The 25,180-nt window shown below is 40.8% G+C and overlaps 1 protein-coding gene and 1 long non-coding RNA gene across 4 annotated transcripts in view; both read right to left on the bottom strand.

Annotated features, from left to right (window-relative positions):
- Nucleotides 1-25,180, bottom strand: part of Vps41 (VPS41 subunit of HOPS complex) — a 157,872-nt gene that overhangs the window by 48,947 nt on the left and 83,745 nt on the right. For all 3 annotated transcript variants that reach the window (XM_087590677.1, XM_087590676.1, NM_001399318.1), the window contains 4 exons: nt 15,068-15,187; nt 13,907-14,053; nt 11,584-11,650; nt 654-751 (listed from right to left, as the gene is read on the bottom strand). In XM_087590677.1, coding sequence (XP_087446803.1) covers nt 654-751; nt 11,584-11,650; nt 13,907-14,053; nt 15,068-15,187 — 432 coding nt within the window. The remainder of the gene's footprint in view (nt 1-653; nt 752-11,583; nt 11,651-13,906; nt 14,054-15,067; nt 15,188-25,180) is intronic.
- Nucleotides 4,086-5,241, bottom strand: LOC148000186 (uncharacterized). Its single transcript, XR_015641287.1, has 2 exons — nt 5,021-5,241; nt 4,086-4,903 (listed from the first exon to the last, which is right to left on the bottom strand). It is a non-coding gene; the product is annotated as an uncharacterized LOC148000186 (long non-coding RNA).

The following is a 25,180-nucleotide window of genomic DNA, read 5'->3' on the forward strand; positions in this document are numbered from 1 at the left end:
GGGTGTTGCTAAATCCCAAATGAGAGCTTCATTTCAATGTCATCAAAACAAACTTTGGTTTTGTCTGTTGCTTTCTGCTAGCAACACATCACAGTGTCTATCACCTGCATGGAGAACTGAAGGAACAGCAGCCCTTTTCAAAGCAGGACCTGGAACCATCTAGCTACCTGGGATCCTCTGGCCTCTGAGAGGTAGACAAACATGCCTGGACTCCAAGAAAGAAGGAGCTGACCTTTCGGGAGCTCCCTCTGAGCACTGGGACCCCCGTTGCTGCAGCAATCAGCTTCCTGTCTATCCGGTCTGCTAATGTGGTAGCAGCCTAGTTTCCTAGCCTTTAGGCCTGAGGAATCCTTTATTCCTTTCAACTAAAACATCAAGTGACTGAAGAAAACGAACAAATACAAAACAAAGAAGATGCAGAAAGAAGAAAGCTCTGTCTTTTTTGTGCAGCAAAGGGAACAAAGGCAGGCAGGGAGTGGGACTTGGGAAGGTACATATGCTGGTCTGCAGGGTAATTTCCGCTACACTTTCTTCCTAGGGCGGAAAGTTCTGCTTGGATTATAGCAATCTCCCCTGACAGGCAGGCTGACCTGGGTGTGATGCTAAAAGCCAACTCTTCCATATCCCTCTGTACCTGCAGAGAAGATAATTACCGTTTTTTCCGAAACCTCCTTTACGTAGGAAAGTACAACAAGCTGATCACAGAGAGGTGCAAGTCCACTAATGTAGAATTCAGTTTCAAATTGAGACACTGCAAACAAAAGGCAGAAAGGATTCACTATTAAATGGAGCATAGAGGTGCACATGATGGCAAAGACACAGCGACTCTGAGTGCTATGACGCATTTAAAAATGCTAGAAATGGAAATAGTGCTCACTCCCTGATGGGATTATTACATATTGTGTGTGCTGATTATGATACTATACTACATCTGCGCTGTAATCTGTCTCATGCTAAAGTACTTTCCCCCACAGCACTGAAAGTGCTTTACAACAACCTGCGTCAGGAAAGACACCCAGAAACAGACTTCAAAGCTGACATCACAGACAAACAAAACCCCTAAGTGGCAAGTCACGGGTGCTCCACTGTGCCAGGTAACTTTAATAAGAGTGTCACCGCATCACATGAAGACTTTGTGAAGCAATAAAAGCTAACACCGACTGTCTTTGATAATAAAATAAAAATAAAATTATCTTCTTTCTTACACATGAGGTGCAGTGGTGCAAACAGTACAAGTTATGTTTTTGTCATTATAAAACATTACTCTGGTTTTGGCTTTAGACATTTTATTTAAACATCTTTGCATACTTACTTATATACAGAGAAAAATAATATGCTTTTCAAAATAGTGTACTTAGAACTTAAGAAGAGATATTGTTATTTTAAGTTAAGAAATACACACACTAAGGAGATGGTTCCATGTGTAAGAATCTCTGCAAGCATGAGAACCTGAGCTGAAATCCCCATCACCTACATCAAAGCCAGGCATGGACACGTGTGTCCCACATTCCAGGGACTGGGGCCGGGGAGGACAGGCAGATCCCAGAAGCTCGCTGGCCAGTCAGCTTAACTGAAATGGCAATCTGATTCAGAAGAGACCCTGGCTCAAGGCAATAAGGTAGTTCTTGAGGAAGATACCCTGCTCCCTCTTTTGGCTCCTCTGGTTCCAACACAGAAAAGTGCTCTCACACAGTCAAATGCAACCACCACATACACATGGAGCGCTGTCAGGTTTGGCTGTGTAGTGGCTTCCCGACTCTCCACAGGCTAAGGAAAGAGGATCACCAGTTCCAAGACTATTATGGTACAGCATGAATTCAATGCCAACCGAGATAACTTAGTGAGACCTTATTTCAAGGCCAAACATAAAAAGTGGGCTATGGACACAGTTCAGAGGCAGACTGCTTGTTTTACATGGATGAGAGACCATGTCTAATCTCCAGTCCTGGAGTTGGGGGAAGATGTGTGCACTTATTTCATGGGGGAAGACAAATATTCCTGTGGCCTGCTTCTGATAACTGCATGATGTAAAGTGGAAATCAGCAGCCATGTGAAGACTCAGTTTTGAGAAGGGATTGACTTGTGAGTGCACTCTCCGCTGAACTTAGCCCATCATCCCAAAGCTTTGTAATTCAGCCAACCTCTGATGACCTGAGTATCTGCTGCACATCTGGCCATCATCTGTGATGAATATATTCTTTCCTAAGTCAGGAGAACTCAGTGTGCCATGCTAAAAGTGATAGTGAATGCTTGTGTAGCCTGCAAGACTGGGCCATAACTTCCACTGAACTGGACTTTAGATTCTATGTGTAAAACTTTCTCATCTGACAAGAAGTTTCGAAACGTAAGAGGTAAAACCTGAAATGCAAATGGAAGGAGGGCGAGAATGTCCTTCCTCTTTGCTCTTGCCTTGTTCATCAGGTTGCTTGGTTCTCTAGTCCTTGCTTATCTCATAGACATCTTCATAATTTAACTTCTATACTAGAACAGATGACCAAAAACGATGAATAGAAACTTTAAAAGAGGTAAGTGTTTTCAGGACAGTCTTTTCTCGCCTAGGTTGGATTTGAATTTGCTACATTGCTGATGATGACTTTGAGTTCTGGTCTTCCTGATTCTACCTCCTAAACACTGCAGTTAAAGGAGTGCCATGATCCCAGCTAAAGTGAGAGTAGTTCTACACTCTCCTGGACTGGATGACATGGGTGGGCTTTGTGTCCTGAACATCAGGGGGTGGTGGTCAACCAACATTCTTTCACTTCTTTAGCTTGGCTGAGGATGTTCTATCGAAGCACATAGAAACAGTTTTGATAAAGAGGTAGCATGGGAAATGGTCAAAATAAGCTTATTTAAGAACCATTTCCACCTCAGCCACAGTGTGGAGAAGAGAGTGTCCAGTGTAGATAGCGTAGCTGTTTCTAGAGATGCTTCAGTGCAGGGTGTAGTGTGAGATACAAGAGAGAATGATCTGCACGGGTCCACACTGGTATCATTTACAGAGAAGGTAGTATCCTCACCTATCTAGAATAAGCAAATTAACAATAGAATTTGGTGGCCACTGTTCCAGCTACTCTGGTATAAATGGAGCTGACTTCTGTTCAGTTTGTCACTGAAGTGTTATTATGCACTTTCACTGCCAATAGGTCATGGGAAAGAACAATAATTCAGAAATGCCATGGAAACCCTTCTTACGAGAGCCAAGAGGAGGCCTGTTTGTGCTGGTGTGCTAAACACACCCAGGGAAAACAGCAATAATCACAAAAGCGTGCTGGACACTGAGCTTGAGGTCTGTGCCCTCTGGAGATCACATGGCCTGCCCACTACCTGGCAGATAATGTGAGACAATGGCTCCTAAAGGTAACTGATTTCATGTCAAAGCCTGGTATTTCAAACACTAGCTATAAGGCCCAGAACAGAGAAATTAGGACAGTGTACTATGCAAATCTTCACTTTACATCCCGATTTGCTTTATCTACAATGCTTACACAAATAACACAGAGATCTCATGATCTCTGAGATCCTGGATAGAAACATTAATATGTTCTCAATAAAGCAAGAGAAAACTTCAGTCCACCTGCACGTAGCACTTAGACACTAAGCTAGCACACTACCAACTGTGGATTAATGATCGCTTAGAGTAACAAGAGGTACGCAAACAAAACTACCAGTCACGATATTAGAAATCTAAGAGTTGTCAACATCTAGACAAAACTAAAACACTCTGTGTGTTGACTCACTCCCTTACACCACACACACTTCTTAGAGAAACAAAACCCAGTGATAGCAACATTTGGTGTGACTCACAACAGAGTTGTAACTGCTGTTACCTTAGCTGTGGCTACTCTGCCATCCAATGACTCCTCTCCATTAATATCCACAAAAGAACACACACACACACACACACACACACACACACACACACACACACACACACAGAGAGAGAGAGAGAGAGAGAGAGAGAGAGAGAGAGAAACCTCACTTCCTGCTCTGAGATGCTAGTGTGTGGAGGTGTCTAGAGCTAAAACGCTGCAGAACCTTGCTTTTCCATTATTCTCTCCACTAAGGCAATAAAACAAGAGTTCTTGTACATCCAAAAAATGCTATTTATTTTTCATATTAATGTTAAGATAAAGGATGGCTAGAGACATGGCATCAAAATGCATGTATGTACAAGGAAAAATATTATTTCTACTTATGTAAAGGAAAAATCCTGAATTGTATTTATTCTAAGAAACATACATAAAATATCATGGTTATGGACTAAATTTTTAAAATATCTTCTAGTAACTAAATAGCAGTGGCCAATAAAGACTTTCTTTCCTTATATTCCATTCTATACCACAGAACAATGATTTTAGTAATTTTAATAAGTCTTGTCTTTTTTTGCACAAAAGCTGGTTTGAAACATGTGGTTTACAAACCTAATTAGACAAAAGCTCACATTTAAGTAGATTATCAGGGAAGGAAAAGTCACAAAGAAACCAAAACAAATTGTTGAGTTACACAGCTCATGGCTTGGAAAGGAAGGCTTGACAGGACTCTAGTGTCACGGAAGACAGAACTTGAACTTGAGATCAAAGGCACTGAAAAAGTGAAGAATCGGTTCTGGGGCCCCGAGGAGTGTGCTGTTTACACACACAGTATTTTGCTGAAGAACACCAGCTGTGGCATGGCCTCATCCTGCCGCAGTAGCAAAGGCTTCTACCGTCCAGTGTACCCAGAAATCAGTGTAGATATGCTGTAAGAATCGGTGTACGGAGCTCACAGAAGGTCAGCAACTGGACTGTAGTCTCTTCAGAAGGAGAGCAGCAGATGTCAGAATTCGATGCCTTAGCTTTTTCCAGATAGATGGCACACTGGATAATATAATCGCGAATTCAGAGCAGTGCAGGCTACATGTCTACTGTGCCACGAAGAACCACAGTTTAAGACTTGAGATCTTTGTGATTAGAAAGTCCCACCCTTTTCTAGAATTTTCTTTGCTACTCTAAGGGCAAAGAGGGCAGAACACACAACTTACACCATCTTTTCTGGTCCCTTCCAATCTCGCTGACTCTCCCCAAATGCCAATCTGTCAGGAAGAACTTCTGCTACTGTCATATCCCACTCTAGTTCCTTTGTGTCAGTCTTGTAGCAAAGGATTCCCGCCCTTAACCAGCAGGTAAAGGCGGGAGCAAATGTGCCCAGAGTGCTTTCAGTAAGTCTGCACACTTGCTTGTACGCCAGAGGTCAATGAAACACCTGTGGAATCAACATTTTAATAGAGTCACGAACCATTCGAAAGCAGACTCAGCGAAGTAAAACGTGATGTGACACTTGGTACTAGTCGATCATAGAGCTGATCCATGGAATTAAAGCTGAAGAGATCAGCTACTAGACAAAATAAGAGACACATCCAACCACACTGGGCCAAGAGTTCACACGACTCAGAGACCATTTAAGGTAACCTGGGTTTCAACTTAGACCCAGATTCTCTAATTGTATCTGGTACATTAATCTGTAATGTGTTAAACTTGAAGCCAAGAAGTCAATAATAAAGGTATTTCATTAGTAACACTATCAAGGTTAGATGAAGGAAAAAGAAATGGTCAAGGCATAATAAGTAAAAATGTCTAAACCAAATGTTTATTTTTGTTCTAAGTATAAAATCACCTCAGTCATCAGCTAAACAAAAGGAGCTCTCTAATATCTGAAAGGAGGACAGAGTCACCGTCATTCCTAGCTCTCAGTCCTTAGAAATAACTTTGCAACTAGCCATGGTAAGTGTGCTGCAGAAATTCACTCCCTAACACGGAGCATGCAAAACTGCAGGTTGCTCATCTAATAACAAATAAGGAAACAATAATTTCACTTCTCTAAATGAGGCATTTCTTTAAAACAAAATTTCAAAACCTTCAGGTACCTCCATCACCTCTAGTTGTCTGGCATGGAGGCACATAGCATCAGTACTACATGGAGGCACATAGCATCAGTACTACATGGAGGCACATAGCATCAGTACTACATGGAGGCACATAGCATCAGTACTACATGGAGGCACATAGCATCAGTACTACATGGAGGCACATAGCATCAGTACTACATGGAGGCACATAGCATCAGTACTACATGGAGGCACATAGCATCAGTACTACATGGAGGCACATAGCATCAGTACTACATGGAGGCACATAGCATCACTACTACATGGAGGTACATAGCATCACTACTACATGGAGGCACATGGCATCACTACTACATGGAGGCACATAGCATCACTACTACATGGAGGCACATAGCATCAGTACTACATGGAGGCACATAGCATCAGTACTACATGGAGGCACATAGCATCACTACTACATGGAGGCACATAGCATCAGTACTACATGGAGGCATCACTTCTGACAAGGGCAGGGGCCTGTGGATTCTGGGAACTTTCTACCCAGTGGATCTCTGAAGTGAAGGGGCTGGAGAAGGCTGAGGAGGCAATGCTGGAGCAACACCTGCCCACCTGAGATGCAGGCCCTTCTGTTCTTTGCTATATGTTTCTGAGACAGTGCCTTACTATGTAGCCAGGCTGGCCCTGAGTTTATTATATAACACAGGGGAACCCTCAAACTGTGTCAACCCTCCTGCTCAGATTCCTGTTGTTTGGAATTGCAGGTTTGAGCCACATCTGGCTACAGAAACGGCTTTGCAATAGGAACGCCTGAGGTAGGGTGCTTTTGCTAAGGAACAGGGCAATCTTGCATAGGTTACATTAGCTCCTCTGATACATTTCTTTATTTACAGAATTGGAATATTACTACCTATCTTTGGAATACTGTACATATTGAATGATATTCTGTTTGTAATATATTTAGTATTATGCCTACTGGCTGTGTGTGTGTGTGTGTGCGCATAGACCAGATTAGGGTGTCCTGCCCCACCACTTTTTCCATTCTACCTCACACTCCTGAGATGGATTCCCTCAGTAAATCCAGAGTTGGGCCAGCAAACCTCACACAGCCCCTTGTTTCCACTCCTGGTACCACTATGGCATGACATGGCCAAGTCCACATTTTTTTTTATTTTTAATTACATTTTTTATTTACATTTTAAATGTTAGCGCATTTCCCATTTTCCCCTCCAGAAACCTGTTACCTCACCCCAACCCCTTACCCACCCACCCACTCCCACCTCTATACAGGTTCTGGTGATGTAAGCTCAGGTCTTTCTGCTTACATAGCAAATATCTTGCCAACTTGGATACCTTCCTAGACTCATCAGATTTCCTATAACACTATTAATAACAAATATCTACCAGATGACACATGCTTTAAATTCCAGCACCTAGAAGGCAAAGGCAGGTGGAACTCTGAGTTCAAGACTAGCTGGTTTGCAGAGAGAATTCAGGATAGCCAGGATTACACAGAGAAACAACCCTGTCTCAAAAAGCTAAAACCAAACCAAAACCAAAACCAAAACCAAACCCAACCAAATATCCACATTCACAGTACTGTATACAAGTCTTACCAAGAGGAAGACTGAATAAAGACGGATTCCCCCAGAGCAAACGCAGTTTAACAAAACAGCCTCTAGGAAGTGTTGGCATTCACTGCATGGTGCTTTTTCATACATTCTTTTCTTCTATTTTTTTCTTTTTTATAATTTTATTTTTCTTGGATATTTTATGTATTTACATTTTAAACATTAGCCTCTATCCCCCCTCTCCCATACTGCCTCCCCCTCCCCCTGCTTCTATGAGGATACTTCCACTCCTGCCAAAAAGCCCTGGCATTACCCTACATCGGGGAAATGAGCCTTCACAGGATCAGGGCTTTTCCTCCCATTGATGCTGGACAGTGCCATCCTCTGCCACATGTGTGGCTGGAGTCATCGGTCCCTCCATGTGTACTCATTGGTTGGTGATTTAGTCCCTGGGAGCTCTGGTGGGGTTTGGTTGGTTGATATTGTTGTTCTTCCTATGGGATTGCAAACCCCTTCAGCTCCTTTAGTCTCTTCTCTAACTCCTCCACTGGGGTTCAGTCCAATGGTTAGCTGCAAGCATCCTCATCTGTATCAACAGGGCTCTGGCAGAGCCTCTCAGGAGACACACATATCTGGCTCCTGTCAGCAAGCACTTCTTGGCATCAGCAATAGTGACTGGGTTTGGTGGCTGCATATGGGAAGGATTCCTAGGTGGGGCAGTCTCTGGATGACCTTTTCTTCAGTCCCTGCTCCACTCTTTGTCCCTGTATTTCCTCCTGTGAGTATTTTGTTCTCCCTTCTAAGGAGGAATGAAGCATCCACATTTTGGTTTTCCTTCTTCTTGGGCTTCATATGGTGTATGAATGGGAGATGGCTCAGCAGTTAAGAGAAATGGATGCTCTTCCCAGTCGTAAGTTCAATTCCCAACAACCACATGGTGGCTCCCAATCATCTTTTATGTATTTGAGTACATTGTAGCTGTCTTCAGACTCACCAGAAGAGGGCATCAGATCCCATTACAGATGGTTGTGAGACACCATGTGGTTGCTGGGAATTGAACTCAGGACCTCTGGAAGAGCAGTCAGTGCTCTTAACCGCTGAGCCATCTCTCCAGCCCCGCTCCCAATCATCTTTAATGAGATCCGATACCCTCTTCTGCTGTGTCTGAAGACAGCTACAGTGTACTCATACATAAAATTAAATTGTTATCATAATTAAGTATTAGGGAAAACCCAATGCAAACTAGGAAAGTAAACAGAATATAAACAGGAAGTTGAACAGAAGACTATTCAAACCAGATCCTCAAACAGAAACACCTGGAAAGAAACTCCCACCTGCCATGGTCTTTACTGATAATTTTATCAAGAGGAAAAACTAAGTCATCTGTGTGCAAAAAGAAACTACCTCATTGCTCTCATGTGTAGGTCAAAATGACAAGAGGCATATGAAAAAAGGCACTTGGATCTAAGAAAGATTTATCCCACAGCTCTTCCAAACCTTGTAAACAGACCTTCAATTTCCAGGTCACTGTGTTCCAAATCAATCAAGAGGCTGAACACAGGATGACTTGCTAAGTTTCCAGATCACAGTGCATCACCAGGTAGCTGGAGATAATGATGCTGTTAGGAAAGGGAACACAATACGACTTTTCACCTCCTCCTCTTTACCCCAGGTTCTCTTACACTCTGTGGAGCTCTTGGTAGTTTGCTACCTCAACTGTTTTGTTTAACTTCCATTTGAAGTCCCGGAAGTCAGGCATTGATCTCATGCATGTAAGTCAAATGTTGCTGGCAGAAGTCATCAAAAAATGACTACAACACCAACTTCACTGATCAAGGAAACATCCTCTTTCCAACTACTCTTCCACAAAAACCTGATGCTCGGGAATCTTTGGAGAATACCGGAGACCCACGTAAGGTTAAAGTAAGCTGTGGAGGCACAGAGCACGTCTACTTTCAGCAATTTAAGTTGTTAGAACAAGGCCATTCCAAAGCTCTCTGCACCAAGAACCTCTTCATGGGACAGAAACTGTCCAGAGGCCCTATTTGTTTTTAATCATTACCATTTTTCATTTATATGAACACTGGAGAAAAACACTTTTGCTTACCTTTGTGATTCTAACTTAGAAGCATCTGACTTCTATTAGTAACGTAGTCACACAAATGACAAAGCCACATTCCTATATCTCCCTGAGAATTTTCATATCCCTAAAAATTATCAGAGCTTTTTGTTTTGCATCTTAATTATTCAATAACATCTCTTAGGATGCTATGCATCAAGCTGTTCAGAGGCTTCCCTGATAGGCAAAGGAGAAGTGGGATGGAAATGAGAGACTCAAGCAAACACCCTTTGTGTAGCCACAAGTCTGTTCTTGTTCCTTGGCTTTACTCAGTCCTACACTCCCAACACGCTCTGCTCATCCTCAGGAAATCCCAACTACTGACCCTTTCTGGAGGTTAAAACTCTACGTACCACAGTTCCAACTTCAAGTGCATAACAACCCAGATTGAAATTCTCTCACCACACGAGGCCAGTAGATAACATACAGCAATGTTTGCAGCACCATGGAAAAACAGAGCAGTACCACACTTCTACTACATCCTCTACCCAAAGGCACACGCGAATGTTATATCTGACTTTAATATATTTTTCTCATCAATGTAATGGTATATTATACTCAGCACAGGAAGCATACTAGGTGTTTCCCAGAGGCACTGACCACTCAATAACAGTATTATGTAGTGTCTTCTATAACGTTCCAGGTCTTCAAGATACAAAGTAAATAAAAAATAGTCCATTGTATGCTTGCATTGGTTAAGTGACACAGAAGTTTATAAAATAATCAAGAACCCAAGAACTGCTGCAGCTGTATAGCTAGGGGCAGATGACTTTATACCTGAATGGGGGGGCTTGGACTGGTCAGGCAAAACAAGTGGATTTTCTCAGGAAAGCAACTGAAGAGAAAAGAAGAATATTCTATATAGATGGGAAAGAAATGTAGTGAGAATTATGGAATGCTGGACTGTTTAAAAAAACATGCACAGCAATATTACAAGAATATGTTTTTCTTTTAATCCCAAGTATGAGATTAAAATCAGCCGACTATGATCTGCTACATCAGAGGCATGCTTTTGCTAGCTGCCAATAGTCTCTGCGATTGTGTGACACTGAAAGTTCTAGAAACTGTCCAGAGGGAACATAAATGTGGGGCCTACATAAACACTAGGGCTAAGCCCAAAAGGCAGGCTGGATGGTTGGTGGATTTTCAGGCAAGTTGGTTGGAATTCATTAGTAGTTTCGATCAAAGAAGAAAGAAATCAGATTCAATGATCTCTCTCTCTCCTCTCTCCTTTCTTTCCTATCTAGTGATAGGGGTAAAGCCAGGGGCAAAAGGGGTGGGAAAGAGGAAACCATGAAGTAGCTAAGACCAGCTAAAGAAGAACCTGGGCCTGTGCGGACAAGATGTTGATTGCAGCACTCAGACCACGAAGGAGCTGCTGTGGAGAGACAGGGATGGGCACTTTTACTGGGATGAAGAGACTAGATTGGAGTTGGAGTGGAGCAGGTTAAACTGAAAAGGCAGCTGTAATGCTCCAAATTAAAGATTGTGGCAATTGAGGCCAGAGCAATGGTGACACAACGAGTAGTGAGAAGTTGTCAAGTCAAGATGAGCAAGGTTCAGTACTGTACTAGGTATATGCATGCGTGAACTCACACTTTACCTTATGTATTATAGAAGGTTATAGCCACCTTATAACATTCTTTCTTACACTTTATACATGAACATATTGAAACAGCAGAAATCTGTCTGAAGTAGGTTCTGGTGGTGAATACCAAAACCGGGATGAAAAGCCACGGTGATCTTACTTTAAAACCGACTACAAAGCTACTATGAGAAAGTTATGTTTTTATTCATTTGTTTGGGGAAAATGGTTCTTTCCACAGTGAGTTTCCAAAACTTGAAGGCTTTCTGGAGCCATTTTATCAAAACACCAAGAGACAGGCTCTGGTGGGGGACGTGGCCTCTGTCTTCCACCTGACAACCACCATAGGAAACATGGGAGGGCCATACCTATCTCAACGTATCGACTTGATGATCTTTTACCACCATAGGAAACATGGAGGCCATACCTATTTCAACGTATCGACTTGGCAGATCCCTCATCTCACTGGCATGGCGTTCCTTCACTGAGCATATCTGAAAAAGAAATTCACAGGTTATTTTCTAGATATGATAGGAAATTCTCTATTCTATTACTCAGTGAGGCGTTTTTTAAAGGTAATCATGTTACCCAAAGAGGAAGTACATATAATCCACTCTAAGATGTAAAAGACAGAAAGGATTTGAGAGGTTGGAGAGATGACTCCAACGTTCTGAGCTCAGGCTGCTCTTGCAGATTTGCTTCAGTTCCCAGGACCCACGTGGTGGCTTACAACTTTCTACATGTCCAGTTCTAAAGGATTCAGTGCCCTTCTCTGGCCTTTGTGGTCACTGAGTGCATACAATGCCCCTGTATGCATAAGATGCCCAGACGTACATTCAGGCAGCGCACTCATATACTTAGAGTACAAATTAAATAATCAGTTTGAATAATGTATGATAACCATTATTTAGATTCCCCAACACTGGTACGATGTGAAGTTACACTTTCTAACAAAAAGAGCATTCATGTAAATCTGCTGTCTCTAATGGCCCTTTCTCTGAAGCTCTACTTAGGACTGGAGACATATGCAGGAGGTGCTTTGGTAGAACACACATACTAGGGCTGTGCCACAGTCTGCTGTCTACATACTCCACATTAGGATCACATCTGTACAGCCTGGCAGGTAAGAGTTTCCCATGAGGGAAGATGGAAAAAAGTAGCAAGTGTGTGGCCTATATAGAGTCTAATATTTCTACAATTAGCACTTTTCAAAAAAGCCTATCTTTGTTTAAAACTATACAGATAAATTGAGGTCAAATATGTATTTTTTAAACCAGCAACTAATTATATATCTAAAAAAAACTCTTACTTCCCCCACAAACACCAGATAAAAGACATTATGAGTTCATTTTTTTTTTTGGTTGGTAAGACTATGAGTATTTATATTTCTTACCGCTTTCTAAATGCATATACTTTCCAGAGACAATCTATTCAACTTTGTAATAAGAAACAAGGTTGCTTTTTTTTTTTCTTTTAAAGTTTGGCCCTTCATATGAAATTGAACTACAAGTCAGGTGCTGATCCACATGTCAGTGATCAGTTTCCTCCTCCACTTGCAGACAGTGACATTTAGAGTCACCAGCCTAAGTATCACTACACTATGGAACATTCTAATGCAGACAAACCCAAATAGAAAAACAAGAATGAACAGCATCCCAGTCTAAGGAGATTACCAGTAACTCTAATATAGAGCTACGGTTATTAATGTAAAGGCTTACTATAAAACTAAACATCACTTAAACATTCCTCTACCCTATTAATCATTAGTATCATTATAACACTGTATCATTCGAAACTAGTATAACTTATTTGATCAACTCTCATTTCTTATTCGTTTTTTTATTTCTATCCATGAATATTATAAACAATAACATCATGCTCAGTATACTTAAATATAAAATGTTAAGATGTTACTTAGGCTAAATTCCTAGATATATAAAGCTGCCAGATCAATGGATAGATGTACTTTTTTTGGTCTGATTCCTTCTTTAATGCACATGCCTAAATTTGTCTCTAGCACAGCAGCAACCTGGTGAAGGACTCAGATAATGCTTTCCCTAATGTGGGGCAAAAGCCCATGGCTGCAGACATGTGAGGATCCACAAATATGGGATTGGCTGTTTTTCTCCTTAATTACTTTTGGAATTTGTCTCCTGTTCATTTCCCCCAGTTGCAGTTGCCTTCTCTTTCTGGTGAACTTCTGAGTTTGTAAGAGACCTACTCTCCCCAGACCCCATACTTACTAAGGAAACTATTAAGTCATCTCAGGAAAATATTTCACAATGTCAATCATATCATAAATAATGAGCCAGGGCCTCTATGCCATTAATTATGAAATATGCAGGATGATTTAGTTTTAATCTCACCTCACTACCATCAATAACCCAAATGAACTTAATGGTCAAAGCTAAAGACAAAGAAAGGATAATATGAAGATGAACACCTTTGACTAAGCCACCAAGATCAACCACACATTCCATAAACAGCTAAAGTACTGCAGTGGGATTGTGGGAAATTAAAACAGAGCTCAGCAAATACAGTGTCATTCTGAGAACAGAAAAGGGCAATTACTTCACCCATCACAGAAAAGCACATCATCAAATCTGTACTTGTGAGATAAAGTGACCTACCTGCACAGTGTTCAGATGAAAATATTAGGTTTCCCTAACATTCATGAGTACATGTTTCTTTAGACCACTCTCAGTAAATCTATAATGATTTGGGTTTAATATAAAGACCAAGTAAAGTACCTTGATGGAAGTTCCCCAGCCGATAATCAGTGTCACAGCATCCTTCCAGCAGAGGCTGCAGGGATACATATCTGGGCGAAGACTTATATCATCTCGGGGAACGTTGGTGATTCTTTGCTTTGAGGTGATGTCAAAAATCTTCACACCCTACAAAACAAAACAGTATTAAGCATCTTGTATTCTGGAGAGGGAGCATAACAATTCACAACAATAATGTTGCTTACTGGGCATGCCCAGGAGCCATACGAGGGCATGGTCTTTCTTTATACAAACCCTACGAGGACTGCAAGGTTCCTTTCTGGACAAAGGCTGTTATTGGGGGGGGGGGGGGATGGTCATAAGTAATGCAAATTTAGCACAAACATGTTTTGCACAGAGACACCAAGTTTGCTTTTAACCTGATAGGCAGCAGGCAATTCTAAAGGGATTCTTCTGAATGAGAATGAGTTTTAGTTTTTCAAAAAGGTTTTGGTTTTGAAAACCTATCCGTTTAAAGACAACAAATGTGACCCTTCGAAGTGCTTAAATGGAACCATCAAGGGCAGCAGGCTGAACATGAGCCTAGAGACTATGGCTGCTGTAAGGAAAATCCCAAGCAGCAGGGTTGAACTGAGACAATTTCTACTATTTCTAACCAAATGGAACTGATTTTTTCAACTATGTTTTGAAATTTCAGAAAATATGACAGATACGAAAAAGATAACTCTTTAAACTTTCTCCAGGCCCCACTTTATAAACTAAACATTAAGTGTAATACTGAGCGTACAATACACCTTTTAAATGATAGGACTATGTTTTGGCCTATGATTAAACTTGGAGTAAAGAGAAAATCAAAACTTGCTTCCCTCAGCGGCCATGAGCAATGGGTAAATGGCATTTTCAGAGCATATGCCTGAAGCAGCCCTTCAATAATTAAGATGGCTTTTCATTTTCTTGGTTACTCTGTGCCTCAGGTTTCTTCCTCTAAAACAGAATTTACAATGTGTTGGGATACTGTACTGTGAAAGCCCAGGTGATCTGACTTCCTTAAGCTGAGGTGTGGTACCAATCGCCCATGTCTATTGGAATTATAACTGCGTTGAGCGCTTCCCTCCTGCCCTTTTTCATCTGGCAGCCTGCTAACACTGCACACGTGCTGGAGAGACTGGCGTGTGCCTTTACCATGTTGTTGGCCCAGGCAATCAGATGGCCTCTCCACTTCACGCTCCTTATGTTCCCTTCCCCTTCGTGCAGGACAGAAGACTTCCATCTGTTCATCCACGTCCGTTCAAATAGCAGCAACTGAGGATACAGAAAAACACAGGTGCTTATTTTTAAATATATGTCCTGTGTTTGGAAAGAATCCCCTACATATCTTGAACAGCCTGAAGTCCTACTTAAATTAGATTTGAGGTTATGACAAGTCAGAGCCACAAGATGGCACCCAAACACCAGGACTCGGAGCAAACAATGCCTTAGTGAATCCAGCTTCAGGAAGGCTTTTCAAATAAGAAACTGGGAACTAATTAATTCTGTAAACTTGGAAATGAGAACCTTTTATTCTCGCCAACAAGATAGTCATCACAGGTTAAACTGCCTTAGTTGGAAGCAGTCATCTTTTTTTTTTTTTCATTTAATACAAAGCAAATGATTTGATAGTATCTTTTTAACAGTAAATCAAATCACAAAGTATGGGCCATTTGCTTTAGGATTTAGGGTCTTTAAATTTGTCACAGTAGCTAGACACTGTAAAAAGAGAAGAATCTATTGTGAAATCCCATTGGAAAATTTAAAATAAAACTGGTCAAAACTCCTTAATTCTGAAGAAGATACAGTTCTGATGATTCATGCATTAATAACATTTTTTCTTGATATGCCCAACTTCAACTCTTTAAGCAATGGCATCTATAACATGTATCACAGAAAGCACATCAGCCAGAAGTATGTGTGTTACCACTGTCTGCTACACTGAGGACAGAGTCCGTGAGAGGACTAGGGTGAGGCAGAGACAAACTTCACTACTGTTGGCGTAGAATGTGGTATAGAGTTCTTGGTCTATGATCCCTCTGCTATCATACTCTAGGATTACTGGCAGCTGCCACCATTCCTGGCAAGAGAATTTTTAAAATTCCCTTCAGTTTGCCTCAGTGTTTTGTGTATCTTCTACCATGTCCAAAGTATCGGGAGGAAACATCAGGGACAACCTAGAAATTGATGCTATGCACTAATGCAGTGAACAAAAAGTATATAAAGTTATATATGACACCACGGAGAGACTAAAAACATGGCAACCACTGAGCACAACAGGGAGACTGATGAAGCCAAGACGGACTATCTGTCAGTCCGTGTGTCTGTGTACCTACTTGCCTATCTATCTATAAATATCTGTCTCTCTACATATATGTATTATCAATAAAAACATCCAGGACATTAAAAAAAAGCACAGAATAGTATTTTCTATGATGCCTCTTAAATATTAATAAATAGACATATATTAAATATTTATTTGTATAGAAAATAGTGAAGAAATACGAAGCATATATTACAAAGTAAACATAATTCTAGAAAAGGATGACAAGAAATCTTACATAGATATTTTTCTAATATTCATGTTATTTTTATGTTATTTCATTAAGAATGAAGTCCATCACTGTTTTGGGTTACTGTTATTTCTATTCTTATGCTATTTCACTAAAAGGAGTATGTTAGCTTTTTGTTGATAAAAATACTAGTAATGGACTTAAAATAATTAACTTAAAAAATAAAAAGTTATTTTTGACTCATAAAAAAAAAAAGAATGAAGTCCATCATCTTAGTTTTTACAATCAAGTTAACTTACAGAGCTGGTTGAAGCAATAAAAAACAAACTGAAATCTTAAAAGAGGACACACATGTGCTTCCGAATTAATTTACAGAAACCACCACTAGTTTTTTAATTAAAAAATCTTTGAGAATTTTATGAGTACTGTATTTACATAGTTTCTACTTCTCCTTTCTCTTCCTTTTGAATTCATGACCTTTCCTCTAATTATTGCCTCTCTCTCTCTCTCTCTCTCTCTCTCTCTCTCTCTCTCTCTCTCACACACACACACACACACACACACACACACACACACACACGCCATCTTATAAATACAACCATCTATTTAGTGTTGCGACTATATTCATGTGTGAAGGGCAGACTGTCTGGACTGGAGAACCTATCGTGAGTCCTGAAGAGGACTGGATGAAGGCGATTTCACATGGCTCTCTAGGTGAAGAGGTATAAGCGATTAGTCACCACCACCCTTACTTTAAAACATACATCAGCGTCTTCAGAAAATTATTAAGACTTGCTGTAATTAGAAACAAAATTCAGATGCATCCATGGAGTTCCTCTGCTACAACCAATTTGTTTGGGGTTACCAGAGGAAACTGAGGCTGGTTGGACCCTAGCTTCCCTTTGTCTTGTTCTGCTTCCAGGAGTTCTAGTAGAGGCAGGAAGGAAAGGACGGAGACAAGAACTCAGAGTCAGTCCAGGTCAGGTTTGGTTCAGACTCGAAATGTCTGTTTGACACGAAATGGGGAGAGCACAGATCCTCCGTGAGGGTTTCATAAAGACAGAAAGGCCCAAAGAAGCCTGAGACCCAAACCAGTAAACAAACTAACTTCACTAAATGAAGGGAACATGTTAAACTATTTATCACTACAATTTAATTGTGATTTGTCTTCATTTGGACAGTTCTCAAAATGTAATCGTTTTAAACACATCACTTCTGCTTTTTGAAAGTAAAAATGAATTATCGGTAAAGAAGCAAGCATTGTTCTGGGAGTCATGTCTCTCCAGTTGCTTGGTCCTGGTATGTACTTTGTAATCCTGTCGGTCCAATCACAGCACCACAGTCTGGGTCTGCCTATCATTTGAGATTCCTTGCTTCTCCCCGCTAGAGAAAGGACCGTGCCTTTCACTTTGCTAGACACTCGGGCATGATGGACAGGGAGACAGATTGCAAGTAGGCCTCCGGAGAACTACTCTTACTCCTTCTCTCACTGTTAATACATGATGTGTTTGCAACTAGTAGATGGCTGAGTCTCTCTTCAGCCATATAACCAACATGTATTTTCTAATGTTTTAAAAAACTGTACTGAATACATGGAAACCTGTCTTGTTTCTAAAACTGAAAGGAAAGATTTCAAACTAATTCACACAATTAACACATCTTCTCTGTCAAAAGGGACTTACGCTATTGAGCTCATGCCCGACTCCTGCGATGACATATTGCCCATTCCTCAAGGGCAGAGGACGTAACTTTTACAAAGCTTATCACAATTTTGAAAACTACTGTAATGTCAGTCTTCCCGCACTCCATTTAAGTAGCTGATGAGGGACACAGATGTGCCCTCTGTTTGGCTCTCTGGACTTGACAGCATTCACTTCTCTGGCTCTTGGCACCAACCCAGCTCTTCCCTTGCATCACGTCCCTGGCCCCTCAGCAGTTCCTCTCAACCCTCTTCCCCGCCCATATTTCTAATACAAGCGTTCAAGTTTCTAAAGCCTCGCACAGTATTCAACTTCACAGGAAGGCCAGTAATTGATGTTTTTATCATTGTCCTTCTGTAGGGCTTGCTCCAGGGGACACAGGGCTTCATGCAGGAGACTGGCATCAAATAGTACACTTTCTGTTTATAGTTTTATACTAATCTATGGGAATTTTGAGTAGGAACACATTTTCTAGCAGGAATTCCAAGGAAAGTTCTGACTGATGATTTAGAGACAGATAAACGACTTTTCCACACACATTCTCCACTAATTTAAGTACCACAAAGCTATCTACCCTGATTTCACTGACATTTAATAAAATCCATTTCTTTTTTCTAGTCATAAACCTGCCTGGAGACCTACTGAGCACGAGCGTCCAGCAATGGTTTTAGGGTAAGTCATTGAACGAACTAGCCTTAAAAGCAGCTGGGTAATGTATTTGGTTTGTCTTCCACATCCTGTATTATCGGATTGTCATTATCCCAATACTGAGAGCAATTTAAGCTCAATGGGAGCTCAGTACACAGAGAGGAAAAGCTGCTTCCAAGAGGTCTATATTTCTGTTGTTGTTGGAGAAAGTATGTTAGGGCTTTATTTCCCATAAATCCACATTCTGGCAGTCAGCACTCTCTGTACTTATATTTCAATAGGAGCCTTCACATACCAACAGTATACTTTGTTCTTCTATGTTTTGTGATGATAGGGTGTATCTAACACTTTTCTACACTAGAAAGTGGTCAGGATGCACATCCCAGAACCTCCCACACCTGTGCCAAGATCTCTAGTAGGGCGCAATACGGGTACTCCATGCAGGGTGCAATACTGGTACTCCATGCAGGGTGCAATACTGGTACTCCTTGAAGGGTGCAATACTGGTACTCCTTGAAGGGTGCAATACTGGTACTCCATGCTGTGATCACCTACTCGCCCCTGCTAAAGGGAAAAGGCATGTTCCGATTGTCAGCTCAGGACCTTGCAAGTTTATGAGCAATGTGACTTTTTAGCCTTCTTCAACCCCTGCAATACTGCTTGCTCTGAGCAGCAAAGACTGAGACAGAGGGATCATGCCACAGGCCGTAGATATGGAAGCCACCAGCTTTGTTTCTAAAGGAAGGAAAAGGAGCTTGAGAAAAAGAGTCCATAAAAGACAACCTTTGCTAAGTCAGATGAGATAGTGGACAAGAAAAAGATAATGAATCTTTTACAAACATAAACCTCTACAAGTCAGAACCTTATAGGGCAGTATCAGGAAAATGAACAAAGGGCAGAAGGACAGGAACTAAAAGACTCGAGAAGAATCAAAAATAAAATTGCTAATAGAAAACAAGGACTGGAGAGATGGCTCAGTGGTTAAGGCTCACAGCTCTCCCATAGGATCTGAGCTTGGTTCTCTGTATCAACATCAGATGGCTAACTGGCCTCTGTAGGCAGCTGTACATACAAGGTGTGCACATATGTGCACACACACAGGCACACACAGGCACACACAGGCACACACAGGCACACACACACACAAACACACACACACACCTCCATAACTGAAACTGAAATAAGTCTTTTTTTTTTTTTTAATAGAAAAGACAATTGAAAGAAACACTATCTAGTGTGGAGAACGTGCTGGTCGTGCACAGCAGAGAGAAGCCCCTAATTCTGATAGAGCCAGGGGTGAGCAAATAGCCAGGGGAGCAGGTAGGAGACTTCATTGTGCATTTTGCTTTGACTTAGGACCAACATGGCCAACAACTGTCCTGGTATTTTTTGTTTGTTTGTTTGTTTTTAAATCTCCATAAAGAAAGATCAGTAAGCATGGAAAGACAGGGAACATTCTCAAGTATATTCTTGCTTTAAATTCACTAGTTAATTTCTGTACATATAATCCTTCAAACTTCTATTTCTAGAGATAATTTCATGTGCTGAAAAGAAGTCAAATGCAGGCCAAAACCGCTGCCACAGGAAGCCCCTGTGCACAGGAGTCTCACAGCCACTCGACCAACTATGTGCTTCATAGGAAATATTTAAGAAGCATGATGCCAAAACCTTGAAGAGTAACTAACTCTGTGAGAACTATGCAGACATGTTGACAGCTGAAAACAAAACAAACCTGAATCTTTGCAAGGTAAAGTCTACTTAGCTACCGCAGTCTAACTAGGAAATTAACATGAAAAGACGATGCTAAATACGAAGTGTCCCAAGAGGAGCAGTTCCTTTTGTATTATAAAATAACAGATAAAACAACAGCAACAGATATAAATCTACAGAACCACCTATCTACCCCCTACGGGCTAAAATATCAACTTAGCCATTCTGAAACATAGACTATTTAAAACTGGTATCTATAATATGTACAGATGCAAGTTCACAGCTACAAATGCCTGAGAAATGAATTCACCTTAGTTCATTTTAATCACCTTCCCTATCATCTTTATGAAAGCCTAACACTGACTGGGCATACAGTCAGTCAGTCACTGGTAGGTCTATAAACGTGGCAGAACTGATGGGTTTGTATAGACTCCTTACCTACTTCAATCTCTACTTGTCTCACAAACTAAAGGTCCAATAACAGAAGAACAGCTGAGAAAACTAAACAGACTTGTAGAATGGACAATTATAAGTTAAACAATACCAACCAAACAACTTCAAGAATGCAGGGAATTTTATATACTGCAAATTTTTAAGTAAAGACAAGCCCTAAACTGAGATGACTTTACATACTCTTTCATTTATTTATTATAAATTAAATGAATGTACCTATCAAAAAGAAGACCAGAAAGTATGCTCATAATCTTGCTCAGACATACCACAATCAATGATATGGTGTATAGCCCGTCTTGAATGTACCTACACACATTATTATATTTCTAAAACAATGCCATGAGATTCTTCATACATTTTAATAAACACTCTATAAAAACAATCTATCAGATGCTATGTTATCACACTATTTAAAACCACTGACAAAGGAGAAGGTTGATCTGTCAAGGGCGTGGCTTGTCACTCACAGGTAAGCCTGGGTCTGCTGATAAACAAACAACGTCACAGAGCAACAGAAGTATAAAAGGCCACTGGATGAGTGTGAAGGACCTTGGTAGAAGCAAGACTACTCCATAAGCCTGTCTGTATGAGCACTTTCCAAACTATAATCACATACCTCATCGGAAATGGGGGCTTATGGACAGGAAACTGGGAAGGGGAATAACATTTGAAATGTAAGTAAAGAAATATATCTAATAAAAAAATTTTTAAAAAAAGAGGGGGGGGGTGGACAAAAACAAAATACCCTGCTTCTTTACTATGGTACTTTAGCCTTGGCGTAGCCTCTGTCCTTTGCGATAAAGCTTATGTAGATACTCAACAACACGATTACTTTGGCCTCTTTACAGCGTAGATCCTAAAACAAACAAATGCCTCCTGCAAATCACATCCTAAAATGGACTCCATCTTCAAAGATGATTTTTGACATCCTCTTCCTAAAAACTGTGGCAGCTCTCCCAGTAATCTAGAGATAATGGCCACACAGCCATCCAGGTACGCAGTGCATTTCATCCTTCAATGTTAGAAATATCGAAGAGAAATATTGTTTGGAAGTTTAAAAACAAAGAAAATAATAACACTATCAGATTTCTTCATAGAAATTCTTACACATATGCACACAAATAAAAAACCTGTACACAAGTTTCTTTCTCCAATGATTCAGAATATTTATTTTCTCACCAGGTCATTCTGTTTAATGAATAATCTTACTAATTTCATTCCACTATGACTGCACGACTCACATTCTTTTGAAAACCACTACCCACTGTTATGATGTAGTACTCATTCGAAGACACTAATAGCACCATCTGGGACCCTCCACAAAGGAACGTGCTCAGGAGGCAGATTTGAGCTAAGTAGTTCTGGAAATAAGCATTTCAGTTTGTGTAAGCAATGCTACCTAACAATGGTTATTCCTGCAATCCATTATTTTATGCAGTGCTACATACAAAGAAAGGAAAGGAGGAAATATTAATAACAGTCCATCTGTATTACGCCCATAAGAAAACATGACAGTTATACTATTCTAATATGCAACGAGATACAGTAAATAGGAAGTGACACAGGCTTGATTACTCCATGAAGAGAAGCATTCAAGGAGGTGCTATGATCAATACACATATGACACATATGTGACACAGAAAGGGCCGGAGTACAGCCTGCAAAGTGCTTGCCTTATAAGCATGAAGGTCTGAGTTTGATCCTCAGAACCGATGTAAAAGAAGGCAAGCATATGATTTCAGTTCCAGTACTGTGGAGTCACAGAAGGCTGATTGCTTGAGGCTCAATGTCTGGTCATTTTAGATATACGTAGATTAAATTAACCAATTAACTAATAATCATTAATAATAATTAGTTAACTAATTACTGTTTCTTAGTTCAGGTCAGTTAGAGACCATCTTTAAAAAAACAAAGAAAAAATATGGGATAAGGAAGGAAAGGGAATTTTGAATATGTTTTTATATCATGTGTCAAGCGGTAGCATCCACAGATGTAACTATAGCACTTCTACTAAGAAGTTTTCTTGGGAATCAAAAAAAAAATTTCTAAACATTAAAAAAAAAAAAAAGCACTCTGGCCTACTATTCCCAGTCCATTATGGATAAGCCATCATCTCCCAAAAATATGGAGCTAAAACCTTAAAAAGCAAATGAGACAGGGTTATGGTATTCTCTGGAAATTCCTGCATACTCCTCTATTTATGTGGCACAACTCTGAAACGAACATTTTAGTCATTTTGGGACATTTTAAGAGATTAGCTTTAATAGTTGTGGTTTGGATTTAAATGGCCCCATAGGTCACAGGGAGTGGCATTGCTAGAGGTGTGCCTTGCACGGGTGTCCCTTTGTTGGACTGAGTTCAAGCCCAGTTTTATTCCCACTGCCTGCTGATCCAGATGTAGAACTCTCAGCTCCTCCAGCACCAAGTCTGCCTGGATGCTGCCTGCTTTCTGTCATGCTGATAATGGACTGAACCTCTGAATCTATATTCACCAGCCCTAACCCTTGATCATGATGTCTCTTCACAGCAACTAAGACAATAGTATTTAAACAACTAGGGGCTTAGAGAGATGGCTCAGCTGTTAGGAAAATTAGCTGTTCTTCCAGAGTTCCAGAATTCAATTCTCAGCATCCACATGGTGGCTTGAAATCTTTTAACTGCAATTATATTGGACCTGACGCTCTCTTCTGCAGACAAAAACACCAATATATAAAATCAGTAAATAGACAAACAAATCTTTAAAAATATTTTAACAACTAAAATATTAAACCCTGTGTCTCAATATTCTTACAAATATCCCAAACACCTTGATCGTACACCTGTGCTTTCCTGCCTGCTTTCCCTGGTCCCAGCCTATGGGCCAAGTCATCCCTGTTTACAGAAGCTGGCACATAATGAAAAGGGCTACAGAATAGATCAGTGTTCTCATAGTAAAGCACCTCTGCTACACACCATGCCTCCATCTGGGCAGTTTTCTAGGTTTTTGAATGTCAAGTTATTTCTGATTCTAAGCTCCCAGTTATGCAGTATGTGCCCTTATTTTACTTTTCTTCTACATCATCTACTTCCTACTCTATTTAGTAGTGTCTTGGTGCCCATGACATATGATTATTGTAAGGTTATCAGTAATTACTAAATGCTAGACTCTTCAAATTGTTGTGTGAATTTGTGGTGCTAGTTTAAAACTCCAGTTAAAGTAAAGAGTTGCTTTGCAGTCTTTGTTTTTCTCATTTTTCAACATTTATAAACTTCCATAAATCAATAAATAACTCTTAAAAGTTTGCCAATATATTCCAGAAGAAATTAATTGCTCACACTAGTCACTACTTCAGAGGCCTGCTACTGCCATGTGGTACAGGCAGGCGGAAGACACCCAAAGACCCACCAATACGTGGCCAGCTCATAGTGGAGCCACTGTGATGTGCAAATATGGGGTGGAGAACTGGGAAAGAAAGAAGCAGAACAGATTATGCATTATGAAGAGAAGGGAAATGGAAATTGAGGGTAGAAAGGAACAGCCTGGTGTGAGTAGCCTTCCCTGACACCTGAGGCCATGGTGAAGTCCTGGCCCATGATACCACTGAAAGACATATCTGGACACGCAGCAACAGGGGTCTATGTCTGGCTCATATTACTACCAAAGACCATGGGAACCACCCTGGTATGGCCTGCTGCATGTTGCTGTCCAAGGGCTCTGAAAAGCTGGCCCTTACTACTGTGGCACTCTGGAAAGTTTGCCCAAGCCCTTGCAGACTGCTGCACTGGGTAACATGGGACAGCTGGTGTCCTGTTGGCGGGGCATGCTAGTGAGCCACCCCAAGTACTGGAGAGCTACCCTGGCTTTGTGTGGTGACATGGGTGAGGGACAGTGGGAGAGCTGGCTTATGCCAGCTGTTGAAAAAGTGTTGTGAAGAAATACAAAGCAAGAAAGGTGGGGAGTAGTGATTGAGTAAGCTATGATTTTAAAGAGGGGACTGAGAGACAGTTTCGTTTGCAAAGATGACCACAGATAATGATCTAAGGCTTGTAGCACTGAACACCACAGAAATGCATCTGGTCACTGGAGAAGATACTGTAAGTCCAAATGCCCAGAGAAGCACAGGGTGGCAGGATAGATAGATACAGGGGAATTTGTCAGAAGGAAAGTTCTAAGAAGGGGTTTGAAAAGACTTAGGGGTTAAGAGCACACACTGCTTTTTCAGAGGAACAAGTTTGGTTTAAGGCATCCATATCACGTGGCTCAC

This window comes from Rattus norvegicus, chromosome 17 (genome assembly GCF_021556685.1).
Source record: "Rattus norvegicus strain SHRSP/BbbUtx chromosome 17, alternate assembly SHRSP_T2T, whole genome shotgun sequence".
NCBI lineage: Eukaryota > Metazoa > Chordata > Mammalia > Rodentia > Muridae > Rattus > Rattus norvegicus.